At 36.9% G+C, this 15,233-nt stretch overlaps 1 protein-coding gene across 2 annotated transcripts in view; it reads left to right on the forward strand.

Moving 5' to 3' along the window:
* Positions 1–15,233, forward strand: part of AGXT2 (alanine--glyoxylate aminotransferase 2) — a 59,533-nt gene that overhangs the window by 14,864 nt on the left and 29,436 nt on the right. For both annotated transcript variants that reach the window (XR_011966391.1, XM_072605840.1), the window contains exons 4-7: positions 714–837; positions 3,365–3,459; positions 8,083–8,176; positions 8,856–8,949. Coding sequence is in view for 1 of the 2 variants with exons in the window: in XM_072605840.1 (XP_072461941.1) it covers positions 714–837; positions 3,365–3,459; positions 8,083–8,176; positions 8,856–8,949 (407 nt within the window). In the remaining variant the exon portion in view is untranslated. The remainder of the gene's footprint in view (positions 1–713; positions 838–3,364; positions 3,460–8,082; positions 8,177–8,855; positions 8,950–15,233) is intronic.

A 15,233-nucleotide genomic window follows, 5' to 3' on the forward strand; every position in this document is an offset into this window, starting at 1 on the left:
TCTCAAATGAACCTTTTGTTCCTATGAGGCTGATCTCCCCACTGTTCTCCCTACTTAAAGTGCATAGTCAGATCAATACTTTCTTTCCTTTTTCCCCCTTTTTCTTCTCTTTGTGCTATATTAACTCCAGTACAAAATGTTCCCATCACTAGAATTCAGAGCTGTCCTTTCGATGTATTCCAAAAAGTTATAGCTTTGCCCTGATGCCTTTAGACAAGTTATTTGCATGAAACTAATCCCTACTTTTGCCCTCAATTTTTAATGAGGAAGATCTCATTTGATTCTCCATATGACAAAAAAATGTATTCACAATTTCTTTGAAGAAAGAAAACAAACATCAAGGTTTACTTTCAAGCATTTTTGTTTTCCACACTGTACAAAGAATAATTTAAAATCTTGGAAATTTAGTGTTGTTAGGAACCCCAAGTCAACTAATCCAACCTCCCACCCAAAGCATGATTGCCTTCTATGATTGCCCCGATACGAAGTTACTTTTCTTCAAGGAAGTTCCTTGTTCTCAATGATGTTCATTGATGTTCACTACCTAATGAGGGAGCCCTTTCCACGCTTCGACACCTCCCCTTGTTAGAAATTTTTTTTTTTTTAATTTTGAGCCAAAATTGAATTCCTTGTACTGCTTTTGAAAATGACTGCACATGAAATAACATAGGAGATGTTAATTTGTATGGTTCTTTCTCCCCCATTTTTCCCAGGAAGGTGACTGCAGCTGCACAAAAGCAGCTTGGACTCCTGTGGCATACAAGTCCGGTCTTCTTACATCCTGCAGTACATGAATATGCAGAGAAGCTGATAGCCCTTTTCCCTGAGCCACTTAAGGTAAAGTGTTCCAATTCCAAAGTGATGATCATCTTAGGATCCAAAACCCAGAAGCTTTCATCTCTTCAAACAGAAATGAAATTAAGCAGAAGAGCCCCAGTTATTAAGCTGATCCCTTCTAAGGAGGAGATGAAATATGGTATAGCAGAAAGATCACTGACTCAAGCAAGGACCTTGATTATCCCCTGTGTGACTCTGGACAAGTCACTTAAAGTCTCAGTTTCCTCAAGTGTAAAATGAAAGGATTTAACTAGAAGTCTTCTGAGGTCCTTTCTACCTCTGGAATTTGTGATCTTTTGAACCAAAAGAAGATTCTTTAGCAGAAATAAAAGACAATAATGAATGAATGATTGACTTTTAAAACAGAGCAGAACAGAGATGTAAAAGGTGACTCGATGTTTGTCTGCATAGTTGAGCTATTTCCCTTCTTCAGGTGTCCCTTTATTTAGAGTATTCCTCTAGGTGGTACTTGCAGTAATGATTTTGCAAGTGTACATTACCTCCAGGTCCAAAACTTCTACAATTCCTTTTTCACGGTAAGCCTTTTCCTCATCAGTCTCCTTACTGAGTAATTTACATTTCTCCCTTGACATGAGTTGTGACGCTGTACATCACACAATACCAAAACATCCAGACACATCATCCCAAAATTCAATTACTTGGATGTTTTCCTTAAATTCAGTCAAATATACAAATTGGCTGAATTTTTTTTCATTGAATTATAGTGTCTATCTTGACTCTCCCCTTCTGTCTTTTTTGCTTATGAGTGTAGCCTAGTGTCTTGCACATACTAGGGTCTCAAATAAATGTTTGTTTAATGTAATGAGTGAAACAGAATGGAAAAATCCATATTCAATTCACTGTTTGGGAGTGATAATAAATTCAAAACCTCAACCCAAGGCTCCACCAATATTTCACCCTATGAATAATAACACCACAAACATCCATAAATAAGAAGGGAAGGCATTTAATTAAAATATGATGCAATTTAATAGCAAGGAAATAAGTCAAGTGAAGCACCATTCTTGGCTCAAGAGGATGCATAGCTCCTTACTGTGCAATATAGCAGCAGAGCAAAGTTGTGTTGCATTGACAGACTCAGTTGTAAATGCTTGGCTTCAGCAAAGACCTACTTTTTCAAGTCTTTTCCCTTGTGAAGAATGGTGAGAACTCTTACTTTGGCTCCACAGCCCTTCTCATGGTCCATACACATGGTTCAGAATACTGTGGCTTCTGTGTGTACAGTTTTCTTCGCCATTCTGTTCTCCTGCTGTTCCCATCTGTGACTCTCTTAAATCTCTGGTGCTATAGAGGCTCCTCACCAAATCAGTAGACTCGCCTAGTGACTTCACCATGCTATGGGCTCACCCACAGTCTTCTAAAAATAATTGGATAATTCTCTCCATTGAATGAAAGTGTCTCACCCCTAAGCATTGTGGGAAACAGCATCCACAAACATTTCTTCTATAGAATCAGGGAGAAATTATGATGTGGAATAGATGTGACAAATTTAAATACAATATAATGTATTGCAACATAATCTGTTATATTGTATTTTAAAAGTTTATTAAGATGGAAATCTCCTGATTCGAGGTGTTCTTTACTGTTACTTTGAATTTCAAAATAAAATAGGAGTGAAGATAAATACAAGGATACATTTTAAAATATAGGGGCATAGTGAATGGGAAAAGAGTGAGAACATAAATTCTGCATGGGAAAGAGTCAAGAAAATTCCAACAAAGACATGTGAAGAAAGAATCCAAGGATGCCAACATTGTGCCAATTCCTGGTGGTTTTCTCTGAAAACTTTCCCCACTGGATTCTCTTTCTAGGTCAAGCACTTACTAATAATGCTCTATCTCTGGATTCTGGACATTTTCTCTGGCTGCCTTCCATGACTAGAATGCTTTCCCTTCTCACCTCTACCTCTTGTCTTTCCTGGCTTCCTTCAAGTCCCAACTAAAATCTCACTTTCCACAGGAAACCTTTCCCAATTTCTTTTAAAACTAGGGCTTTCCCTCAATAGATTATCTCCATATTGTCTTGCACATAGCTTATCTGTTCATAGTTGTTTGCATGTTATCTCTTCCATTAGACTGCCCTTCAAGTAGGGACTCTTTTCATCTTTGTATCCCCAGGGCTTAGCACAGTGTCCACTACTAATCACCTACATAGTAGATGAGTAATAGATGTTCATGGACAACAGATATTCATCAAAGATTTTATAGTAAAGTAATGAAGGGATCAGTGCACTAGGAATTATATTGGTCAAATATTTTAATGTGCATAAAGTGCTACATGAATTTATTCTTATATACACATACATCTGGTATCTCATGAAGGTGAGGATTCTTTCAAAAGCTATGTATTATAAGCCATATGTGTCTGCCCATACATAAGCACACACTGTTGCAAAGTACATACTGACCTTGTGTAAGCTGAGTCCTCCTTATACAGCATCTTTAATAAGCTTCAGTGAGTTCATATTTTTAAATAAATGACATTTTGCCCTACTTTTTCCCTCTAGGTTATTTTCTTTACAAACAGTGGCTCAGAAGCCAATGATATGGCTATGTTAATGGCAAGAAGCCACTCTCAAAATGTTGACATCATTTCTTTCAGGTAATCACATCTTATGGAATTCAATTTTAATAATGTTAACTTTATCTAACAATAAATCAGTGTCTTTAAACCATTATGAAGAAAAAATTGTCCAGAGCATTTTTCAGAAATTTAGATAGTATAAGAAATGAAGGCTATAAATACTGATTAAATACCTACTGTGTGCCAGACGCTATACCAAGCACTTTACAAATATCATCTCACTTCATCTTCATAACAACCCTGGAAGGTAGATGCTCTTACCATCTCCATTGGATAATGAAGAAACTGACGCAGACAAAGAATAAATGATTTGCTCAGGATCACATAAATGCTTGAAGTTGAATTTGAACTTACGTCTGCCTGACTCCAGGTCCAGCACTCTATTCATTACACTTCCCAGCAGTCTCTCATGGGTTAGGATATGGCAATACAGGGGATGTAGGTAAGATCCAAATTGATTTGCTTTGTCCAGTTAAACAAAACCTAGATGTGAAAGAACACCTGATTGGGATCATACATCAGCATCAATATGCTGCACTCTCTCTAAGGTCTAATTGTCTCTTCTAGTAAATAGAAAGGGCAGCTAGGTGGTGAAATGGATGGAGAACTGGACATGGAGTCAGGAAGACCTGAGTTCAAAATCATATACGACACTCACTAGCTATATGATCCTGGGGATTCAGTTGACCTCTATCTATCTCAGTTTTCTCATCTGCAAACAGGGATAATAATAGCACCTACCTCCCAAGGTTGTATAAGGTGAGATAATATTTCAAAGTGCTTTGAAAAACTTCAAAAATACTATGTAAATCTTAGCTACTACTACTACTAATGTTAATACTACTACTACTACAATTGAAAAGTATTATCATTACTGTTACCATTTAACTTGAAATATTTGCACTTAGATAGAGCATATGATGTACTCTAGGATGCCAGATAGTGAATGACTCCATATTCTTCAATAAACTATGATTTCATGTGTAAGGATGCTTCCTCTGATGGTGCTAGTTATAACTCTTTCACACCTTAGTAAATGATCTTCATTAGTTGCTATGACCAGAATAATTAATCATCCATTGGTTAATTCTCTTGCAATGCCTCTCTGAGTTTAATTAGGCTTAACCTTGGAATATGGTCTTATCATCTGCCAACTAGCCCATAGCCTTTCCAACCCAGTGAGAGCTTATTTTTCACTGGCATAATTAGGGAGAACCAAGAATCACTTCTACTTCACCATGAGGCAATGGAATAGGATTTTAACAGAAGAAAAAATTCCAAACACCCACAAAATTCTCATCAGCCAACTCTGGATCTGGATTCCTATTCTATGGCATACTAAATAGAATTTTGTAAAATAAAATAAAAAAGAAACAAACAAACAAAGAAATCATGTATGAACTAGGAATGTCTAATAGTGTGAGCCTTACTATGTTTTCTCTAGATGATCTTCTAAGGTGCCTTCCAGCTTTAATTTTATGATCCCATGATTAAATAGTAACAAAACTCCTCTTCATTATAGTATATGCAATAGTATGTTTTCAAAATTAAGGGACATGTGTAGTACCTGGACATAGTATTACCTGAATGGGGTAATGAAAATTTCCTAACTAAATTAATTAATTTAATCTAATTGGTATCAATGACAAAGAACAACAAAATTAATATAACTGGCTTTTCAACAAATAGGTAAGAACTTCTGCATCCAAATAACGGTCTCTGCTTCAAGGTATGGCATTTGGGGACTGCCCAGTTTTTCCAGTGATGATAGTCTTGCCCAGAACATTTTTTTGGAATGACTTTCAGAATTGCCTTCAGAACTTGGGAACATCTTTTGATAAGTCTCAAGAATGGCAAATCATTCTTCTTTTAAGGTGGATTTGACTTTAGGAAATAATTTAAAGTCATTTGGAATCAAATCTTGCTAATGCACTTTCTGGTCAGAGGTATGATAGAAAATATTTAACAAACAGGCTCTGTGTGGAGGATGGAGGAGGGAAGTGATGCATGCACACACTTTTTAGTTTAATAGGCATTTTAATACTTCTTTCTAATTCCAGACAATCAACAAAATAATATATCAAGTCCTGATTTGTAGTGGATTTCTGAGGTGTAAATGCCCTTAGAGTTGGCTCTCATACATCCCTAGTGATGGTCAAGTTGAATGGTTTTCAATCAAACATAAGGTGTGACTTTAAAGTATAGAAATGACTTTGTGGCTTGTAAATTGTCTCTCACCAAAATCTTAGCCATGGCAGGGTCGTTGGAATCAGTGCTGCACTATGTAAAAGGAATATTTGGATTGCTCACCTAAATATATGAGGTCTGATAGGATTTCTCATTCTTTTTTTTAAAATCATGCTCATTGTTTTATACCCGTATTTGGTATCTAGGGTCAGTGCCCTCTTAAGGAGCCTCTGGGGGAACAAGATACAAACTAGAGATTTCTATACTATTGGAGCTATGTTTCCATTAAAGTTTATACAAATATAAATCTAGATATCAGACACAGCAGTGAATCTACAATTCTAGAGCTGAGTATTAAAATGGTCATTGTGCAAGATACCGGAGGCAATATGTCTAAGGCAGAGTGACCTACCTCTTGACCATTGATCCCTCTTCCCACCTATTAACCTCTGAAGTTGTAGAAGTGATGCCTTAAGAGCTGAGAAGACTATTTACTATGCTCTAGTCTCATAGATTAGTCAAGCAAGTGTGTGTGTGTGTGTGCGCACACGTGCACCTTCGTCCTTTGTTGTCAAAGAAGACCGTGCCATCAGAGAAATAATGACATGACTGGCACTTGACTGGTTTGAGTGAGGGAGGGCTGTGCAGGTCACCAGCCTCACTTCTCCTCCAGAGCCATCTGAATCCAGTGACCAGATATTCATCAGGATGACTGGAGATGACCCAGGATGAGGCAATTGGGGCTAAGTGACTTGCCCAAGATCACACAGCTAATGAGCGTCAAGTGTCTGAGGTGAGATTTGAACTCAGGTCCTCCTGACTCCTGCACTGGTGCTCTATCCACCGTACCACCTAGCTGCCCCAGTCAAGCAAGTGACATGAAGGTTGAAGAGGAGCCCATCTCTTTTACACACACTCCAGCTTAAAAAAAAAGAACTTTAGAGTAAGCTCTTCCATCCATTCAAGAACGGAACAAAAATATGGTCTGAACGTAGTTGAGGAGAAGAATTGCCATCAGGGAAGCCAGTGCGTGCCATGGTAAACAGATGGAAAGGTTCTGAGCACTTAGAAGAGGAGTTTTACTAGGGCAAATGTGAGTAAAGCAAACACAATGAAAAAATACTATGGAATAAGAGATACCAAAAAGATAATCTCTGATGAAAAAGTCAACAGCAAACATAAACAGAATTACTGAGAAAGAAATGGCTGAGCCACAAGAATTACAAGAATGGCTAGGAGAAATCAAGAAAGAGATAAAAAATGAAAATAAAATTTAAATAAGAGCTCTGGTGAAAGAAATTAGAAGGAATAAATGATTCCAAGTATTAGAAGATAGAAAATCTTACTCAAGTAATAAACACCCTGAAAAAATAGAATCAAGTAATCAGAATTGATAATATCAAAAAGTGAAAAAGGAAATTTCACAATAAAGGAAGAGGAAAACTAAATTATGTCAACAAAATTGAATATTTAAGTGAAATAGATGAATATTTACAATAATACTTAATAACCAAAATAACAAAAAAAAATCAAGGTAGATTTACAATGCAAATTTAAATGCAAAAAATTAAATAATAATTAAATTTTTAGAATAAAATATTAATTACAATATTACAAAAGTAGTTTGCAAAAAATAAATAAGGAGAAGTCTATCATACTCCTTTTGTAGAACTAAAAAAATAATAAGAAAACTCATATGGAGAAGTGACAGATTCAGAAACACTTTTATGAAGTGAGGCAGAGTGAATTATACAGAACCAGGAAAACAATTTACTTTGACTTACAATGACTTTGAGACTGTAAAGGAATAATAACTTTAAATAATTAAGAATTCTGATCAATGAAGTCAACGACCACTACTGCAGAAGATTAATACTTTCTACCTCTTGACAGAGAGGTGCTAGACTAGACCTGTAGAATGAGAATGTTTTCAGATAGGCAATTTATAGATATATTTTGTATGAATATTCTTATTTGTTGCAAGAGAGGGTATTGATTTGGGTGGGAGAGAAGAATTGTGGAGGGAAGAAAAATAGTAATAATGATCTCTCCCCACCCCCCAAAAAAGAGGAAAAGAGTGTTAATAAAATACTTATATAATACATAAAAGAGACCAGAAACTGTCACAAATAAGCAAAATACTATTGCAATTACCATGCTATGTTAATTGTATTTTTTAATTTAAGTATTTTTATTAAGGTTAATAAATTATATAAATTAGGTATAACTTTAAGTATTTAAGCTAAATATAACTGATTCATGTTTTCACATACAATATTTTTCTGTTCTTTGTAAATGGAAATAATTAAGTTGATGTCTGTTAAGTTCATAATTTTAAAAAATCATTGTGAACTTCTATTTCTTTTAGACCATTATTCCCTTGCTACCAAGGCCATAGTCTATTAGCATATGATCAAACTGAAATTAATACTCCCCCAATTGTTTTCTTGCCAGAGGAGCATACCATGGAACCAGTCCTTACACTTTTGGTTTGACAAATGTAGGAGCATACAAGCCAAGAATTGACCGTGGATCAAGTTGCCAAACAGTGAAGTTTTATTTCTGTGTACCTTTTCTCTAGAGGCTGTTGGGTAACAAGAATGATCAATCCTCATTTTCTTAGTATCGTGTTTAAAATTTAGACCAGTGTCTTGTACCTTTTGGGTTTTCATTTCTGCTTAACTCAATTGGAGGGCATTTGGAAAAATGTTTCTTGGAATGATTTTTTTGGAGTCTAAGTAATAATTAACAGTGGATTGGTGATTTGTTTTGTTTTGGTTTTTAAAGAAAATCAGGTGGGCTGGAAATGAATGCTTTGAAATTAGTTCTCAGAGAACTGATGCTGAATGCTCTTAAATTTCTAGTCTGTCATTCTCACCTTCTGTCCTAATTTCCTGTGCCAGGGCTCTTCACTGCCAGAATCATACATCTAATTATCCCTCTCATTTTGTCAAATGCCTTTCTACGTAGAACTCTTGGGTGAGTTGTTTCTAGGCTGAATGTTAAAATGAGTTTCCTTTGCAAAATGCCCAAATTTGAAATTTCTAAGAAAAATATTCTCTTCAGAGAATTGTATTAGAATTTCCTTCAGCAGGGAGGGCCTGGGTAGGTGAAATATCCATATCAAATGAAGACATATTCTTCTTGTGATTGGGATCAGATTCTCCCACAAGTTGGCTGGCTTCTTACTAAGTAATTGACTAACCTCCTTCTTTTGTCATTATCAGACAATGTGTCCAGATGTTTTCCGTGGCCCATGGGGAGGGAGCCAATGCCGAGATTCTCTGGTGCAAACAAACAGGAAATGTGACTGCACTCCAGGTTAGATGGGAGTTTGGGGGAATTGGGGGAAAGGTGAAAATCAAATTGGAGAGTACAAATGGAAGGAAAGATCCACTTATGAGTGTAAAATTGAATGAAAAAATACCAGTAGACAGTAACTTTTCATTAAGGCAACATAGTAACCAGTTTTGGAATCAGGAAAACCACAACTAGAAACTTGCCTCTGACATTGACTAGCTTCGTAGTTACATACATAAATCATTTAAATACTCAGTGCCCCCAAGCAATCGCCTTTATGTTTTATGTTTCAGACTGGTTGCCCATCTTTATTAGTTAATGGAGTTTCCAACATTCATTGCTCCTCATACTGATAACATCACAAGTCTAGGCCAAAAAACATCCCTCAACTCCTTGTCGAGGTGTTCTCTCTGCAAATTGTAGTATTAAAGCTCCTACTTTTATAGAGAAAAGAAACGAGTCAATTAAGTTTATGACACAACAATATCTGGTACTTAGAACACACAAACTGTGAAATGAAATTCTCTATTAGTTATCGCTCTGTTATTAATTGTAAGAGAAAAATGAATGTCTCTGAGATTATCAAATAATTGCTAGTGAGGGAAGAGGAAAAAAAACTTTAAAAGTGTCAGTCTTCTCTATTCAAGAAGATCTCAGAGGATACCAGAATGCTAACCAGAATTGAGAGCTTCTGTCAAAACAGCAGGTTTTCTTAAAAGTTGCTGACAAGTCCTGCCAACATTTGAAAAACATATTCACAAGAAATAATTCTATTTAAATCATGCTTTCTGCCTTCTTAACCTACATTCTCTCTCCCACGGCAAAGGAGGGCATAAAGATAACATCGTCTCGTCCTTGTTGGTCATCTAGTCCTGTCACATATTTGCCATCCAAAGATGCTGTACTTTTGATTAGTTATCCCCCAATCACATTCTTGGGAAAGAACTGAGATGCTACAACTAAAGGAACATTTGAGAGTCTTAGTGCCCGAGAAGGTTGAGGACTATCATTCAGCGTATTAAGGCAGAAAAAACAATTCTAAAAGTAAGTCTTAAGAGATAGCTTTGGTGCTGGAGAACAATTAAGGGAACATAGTTGTCTCCCTTTGACAAAAGTGTGAGGGAGATTTACAAAAGGAGACAGAGCCACTATCAAGTAGTCTTGTTTAATGAGGTTTTTTTGCTTGTTTGTCTGTTATAAAGAAGGGTTTGATAGGGGAGAGGGTGGGACAGTGGTATAGACCTAGAAATAACTGTGATGTAAAAATAAAAGGCATCAATAAAAGTTTTTTTAAAAAAAGATAGCTTCAGAAGGAAGAAAATTCTTAGCAATTTTATTATTAATCAGTGAAACTTGGTGGTGTAAGATTTATACCTATGTTATGGCTCTAAAATACAGTACCTAATTCAAAAAGAACAGAATAAAGAGTGAAACACAATGGCATTGTACATTAAGAAGATACGGTGAGGATATCTAAGAAGTGGACTGGGGCAGCATAGTGGGAAAAAAATTTCAGCTAAAGGAGAAAACATAAGCAATAGCGTCATGGGAGTAGGCTACAAACCACCAGGACAGAAGGAAGAAGTAGTCCTAAAAACATCACAAACCAGGAACAGAGGCATGATAGTAGTGAAGGGGAACTTTATCCAGACATTTGCTGGTGCTCTCCCTCTTTGAAAAGCGAAGCAAATGAGGAATTCATGACTTTTTTTAATGACAATTTCATTCTTTAAAACAATATTCCAAAAAAAGGATGAAATGATGAGGAGACCTGCTCTTCTGGGCCTGATTCAGATCCATAAGGAGGAAATGTTTGCTAAAGTAGAAATAGCAATCACCTTCAGAGGAAGTGACTGTCTCAGAATCGTGATAATAGTTATCATAACAGCTATATGGTGCCTTCAGTTTTTTAAAAAGAAGAAAGTCAAGCATGATCTAAGGTATATAGCAGAGTGTTTAACTGCAGCACTTCCTTTGGAGCCAGAGAATGCATGCCATGCCATTTAGCAAGAGTCCAGAACACCTGTATCTATCACTGTAAAGCCAAAGTGTTAGGTTCAATGAGAAATGCTCTAATCCAACCCTCCCTACTATACATGCAACCTGTATTTGAGGATAGCCAATTTCAAAGAGTTCAGAGAGAGAATAGAGGGAAACCTATACTAAGATTTTCTAGAGAATGCTGGCCAAGAAAGTTTGGAAGCACTCAAGAGAAGGGCAGAGTCAACATGGAGAAGTGAGAGGAAGCAACTGAGCCTAGCTCAGCTCTGTCACTTCTCTACAATGATCTAGAAAATGTGACAGGCCAAATTCTGATTAGGAAAACCAAGAAAAAATCATGGTAAGTCATTACTTCAGTCCAGGGCAGCTTAGGGAGAGATTCAGTGAGGTCTGCAGACACTGGGGCAGCAACTGGCCAGGAACATGCACAGCGAAGAGAATTCTAGGGCACAGGGATAGAAAGAGGGCCAAGGCAAAGCATCAGGACAGGCAAAGATCAGGATCTCTGAACTAGCTCTAGGGGCAGGAAGGGATGCCATCTGGCAGCTTTGTCACATACTACCCAGTTCTGGGTCACAGATCCAGGGAAGAGAAGATAGGAGGTTGCAAGTATGAGTCCTGAATGTCTACTGAACGAGTAACAGTTTCCAGAAATGTTGTGGTGTGGTTTGGCTCCCAGGAGCAGAGCACTGACTTAGTTTCTAGCAGTTAGCAGTTAGCACAGTATCTAGGCTTGCAGCTGAATAGCGAGGAGTCCCATATCAAAGGGGAACCAGTATTTCAGTCACACCAGACTTACAGAACCTCCCAATGGGCTAACATTGACTGCGCAGCAGTTTACTGGGTATTCCTGGGTCAGGAACTTACAGAACTCAGACCAGGTCCTAGAAAGCAGGGAAAGTGAAGGGAATTTTACCCCAATCTGCAGAGAGCACACTATGTCTGTATTTCTGCTAATGCCAAGAAACAAGTATATGTGCACAAAATGCAGGTTGATCTCTCAACCTAGGAGGATTAAAGCATTTAAGAAATACATCTCTAATTTTAAATGATGAAGGAAAATTAAAGGGAGGGAAGGAAATAAGCCCTTTCTATATGACAGGCACTGTGCTAAGCACTTTACAAATGTTACCTCATTTGACCCTTATGATAGCTCTGGGAGGTAGGTGCTATCATTATCTACATTTTACAGCTGAGAAAACTGAGGTTAAGTGACTTGCCCAGGGTCACATAGCTACTAAGAGTCTAAGGTCACATTTAAATTCAAATCCTCCTAACCTCAGGCCCAGAGAGCTATCCATTGCACCCTTAGTTACCTCTAAGGAATTTAAAAAAGGAACAAGTACTTTAAGAGAAGAAAGGGGGGATAGGGGTCTTCTCTTAATGAAGGTTGCAGCCTCAAAGGCCAACTCTGATGGCCACATCATGGAGTGGATCACTCTGAAGTAGTCACATTGGACTAGAAATCAGGAGTCCTGGAGATAACCATAGGAGGAAAGGCTGAGCTATCCAGGAATAACTCTAAAGGACAGGCATCAAACATCAGTATGGGAGGAGCTCCTAGAGAGAGTTAGCAAACATCTGAGAAACGCATTAGAAGATTACATTAAGACCTCGCTAGAAATAGAGTAAAACACCAGCTACTATGTTGCCAAATAAAAAGCAACACAAAAGAAACAAGTGGAAAAGAATCAAACCTGAAAGAATGTTGGAAATTTTGAGTTTCCTTATTCAGTGTAACTTCCCTTACTCCCATACCTAATTCAAAACAGAAGTCAAAAGGCTAAGAAATGAATGCAACACAAAGAACAAAATAATTAATTCAATATCCTTCAGAAAGTTTATGACAGAGCCTTGAGAATTAAAGAAATCAATGACAAAAGAGCCCCCTAGAAAAAGTTACAAGAAGACTCATTCAACAAAATGCAAGTTGAATTGAAACATAAAATAAAAAGTTTTGCATATCATTAATATAATGAAAAACAGAACAGTTGTATTAAGGGAAATGACAAACTCTAGTTTCCCTGCAAGATCAATTAGAAATCAGCAGAGTTAAATAAAATTGGTAATTACTGGTTCAAATACTGCACAGATGGGCATGAATTAGTAGCAAAGTATTTTACCTCTGAAAAGTGAGTTTGCTGCTAGTATTCTTAACAAAAGGCATCAGATATTTGCTATCAACAACAAGAATGCCCAGCAATCCCTCCAAATAAAGGCCAGTTGTGTGTTTATGTGTTTTTTTGTACTTTATGCAAAGTATTCACAATTTATAAGAAAACAGCTTAGAGGTTTAGGAACAAAAAGAGTGTGCCAAAAAGTCCCAGGGATGTAAAGAGTAACTTATTATCTATTTCGTAATTAGTTAACAAACTTCCCCGAAACTCTGTGTATTTATACAGCCTCTTTTTTATTATTGCAAAGCCTTCAACTCACAGTTTATTCACGTACTGCAAATGTATAATATAAACCCAAAGGCCATGAGAGCTACTTTGAAGTCCAAGAGGAAAATGGTCCTCTATTGAAAGCAAGCCACCAATGGAATACTATCATGAACAAACTGATATCAAATGTGGCATTTTTCAGGGAGACAGTTTAAGCCTATTGTGATTCTGTTTAGCTCTAAATTCATTTTCATCTCTATTAAATAGGAGGAATGGCTTCCAACTCAAACAGGGAATCAAATAAAAGCATCTTATTAATCATTCTGTAAATAGATGACATCATTTATATGATTCCACTAAAAAAACATTAATCAGATCCTTCATATCACGGAAAAACAATAATAACTAACATATATAAAGCACTTTATTACAAAACACTTTACATGCAGTATAGCATTTCATTTGATCCTCACAACAATCCTGTGACTCAACTCTCTCCAGTTCCCAGTTTGGCGCTCTACACAAAACTCAGCTCTAATAAAGAGCAAGGTCTTGGTTTGCTGTCCTTTGTTGTAGTTCTTCCTCATCGTTCTCTCCTTTGGTCATTGGTTTCATGACTTCCTGGTGCAAGGATCTTTTTCCCTACACATTTCACTGAAATCACTCCACTACCAGTTCATTGTCCCTGTCTGTGATGATCTGCTTCTCTCCAGGGACCATGTGGGTACCACAATCTTCAGTTCAATCCCTTCTTTAGGTCTTTGTAAGCTCTGGAATTTTCATCTGGCAACAGCTCCTTCCTTCTTGTGAGACCTCATGGAGGCAGTGATCTTGAGTTCAGATCTTTCTCCAAGACGACATATAGTGCCTCAGCTTTGTCTCATTGGAAGAACGATCTTCTCATTCACAAAAGACTCAAATTGCCTTCCTTCAAATACTGCTGTTTCTTTTTGTGTTCTTTGATACCATTAGTTAAAAACAGAAACCTCCTTGAACAACTCTGTCGCTTGGCATTTGCTCTAAGACTTTCTTCAGTTGTTCATTACTGCCGACAGCATAAATAAATACGAAGTCATTAGTCTGGCCTTCCAGGCTCTCTACCATCTGACTCCAACCTACTTTTCCAGCCTTATTTCATACTACTATTTTTATACAATCTACTCTCAAGCCAAACTGGACTATTCCCCACTTTCCAAATGGCAAATTTGGAAAATGAAGGCATTCCTTAAATGTCTCACTACAATCTTTATATATTTGCATAGACTATTCTCCCCCAATCTTTTCCCATATCTGGGATGACCTTCTTCCACATGTCCACTTGCTAAAATCACTCTGTTCCTTCATGACCCAATTCAGATGCATATTCTCCCATGTAACTTACCCTGATCCCTCACTCACCAACTAGTAATGACCTCTTCTCAATTCCTTGTTCCTCTCTGTTTGAACTCACCTTTGAACTTATCAATGTTTATTTTTTCTCATTTAATAGTATTTTTTTCCAATTACATGTAAAGATAGTTTCTTATGTTCACTTTTAAGAGATTTTGAGTTCCAAATTTTTTTCTTCCTCCCTCTCTTCCCTCCCCCCTCCCCAAGATGGCAAGCAATCTGATATGTTATCTATGTACAATTGAATTAAACATATTTCCATATTAGTCATGTTGTAAAAGAAGAAACAGAACAAAAGAGAAAATTCACAAGAAAGAAGAAACAAAAAGTGAAAACAGACTCCATAGTTCTTTCTCTGGATGTAGATAGCATTTTCTATCATGAGTCTTTTGGAATTGTTTATCATTGTATTGCTGTGAAGAGCTAAGTCTATCAGAGTTGATTGTTGCACCATGTTGCTTTTACTGTGTGCAACGTTCTCCTGGTTCTGTTCACATTGCTCAGAATCAGTTCATATAAGTCTTTCCATAC

Source organism: Notamacropus eugenii, chromosome 4 (genome assembly GCF_028372415.1).
Source record: "Notamacropus eugenii isolate mMacEug1 chromosome 4, mMacEug1.pri_v2, whole genome shotgun sequence".
Taxonomy (NCBI): Eukaryota; Metazoa; Chordata; class Mammalia; order Diprotodontia; family Macropodidae; genus Notamacropus; species Notamacropus eugenii.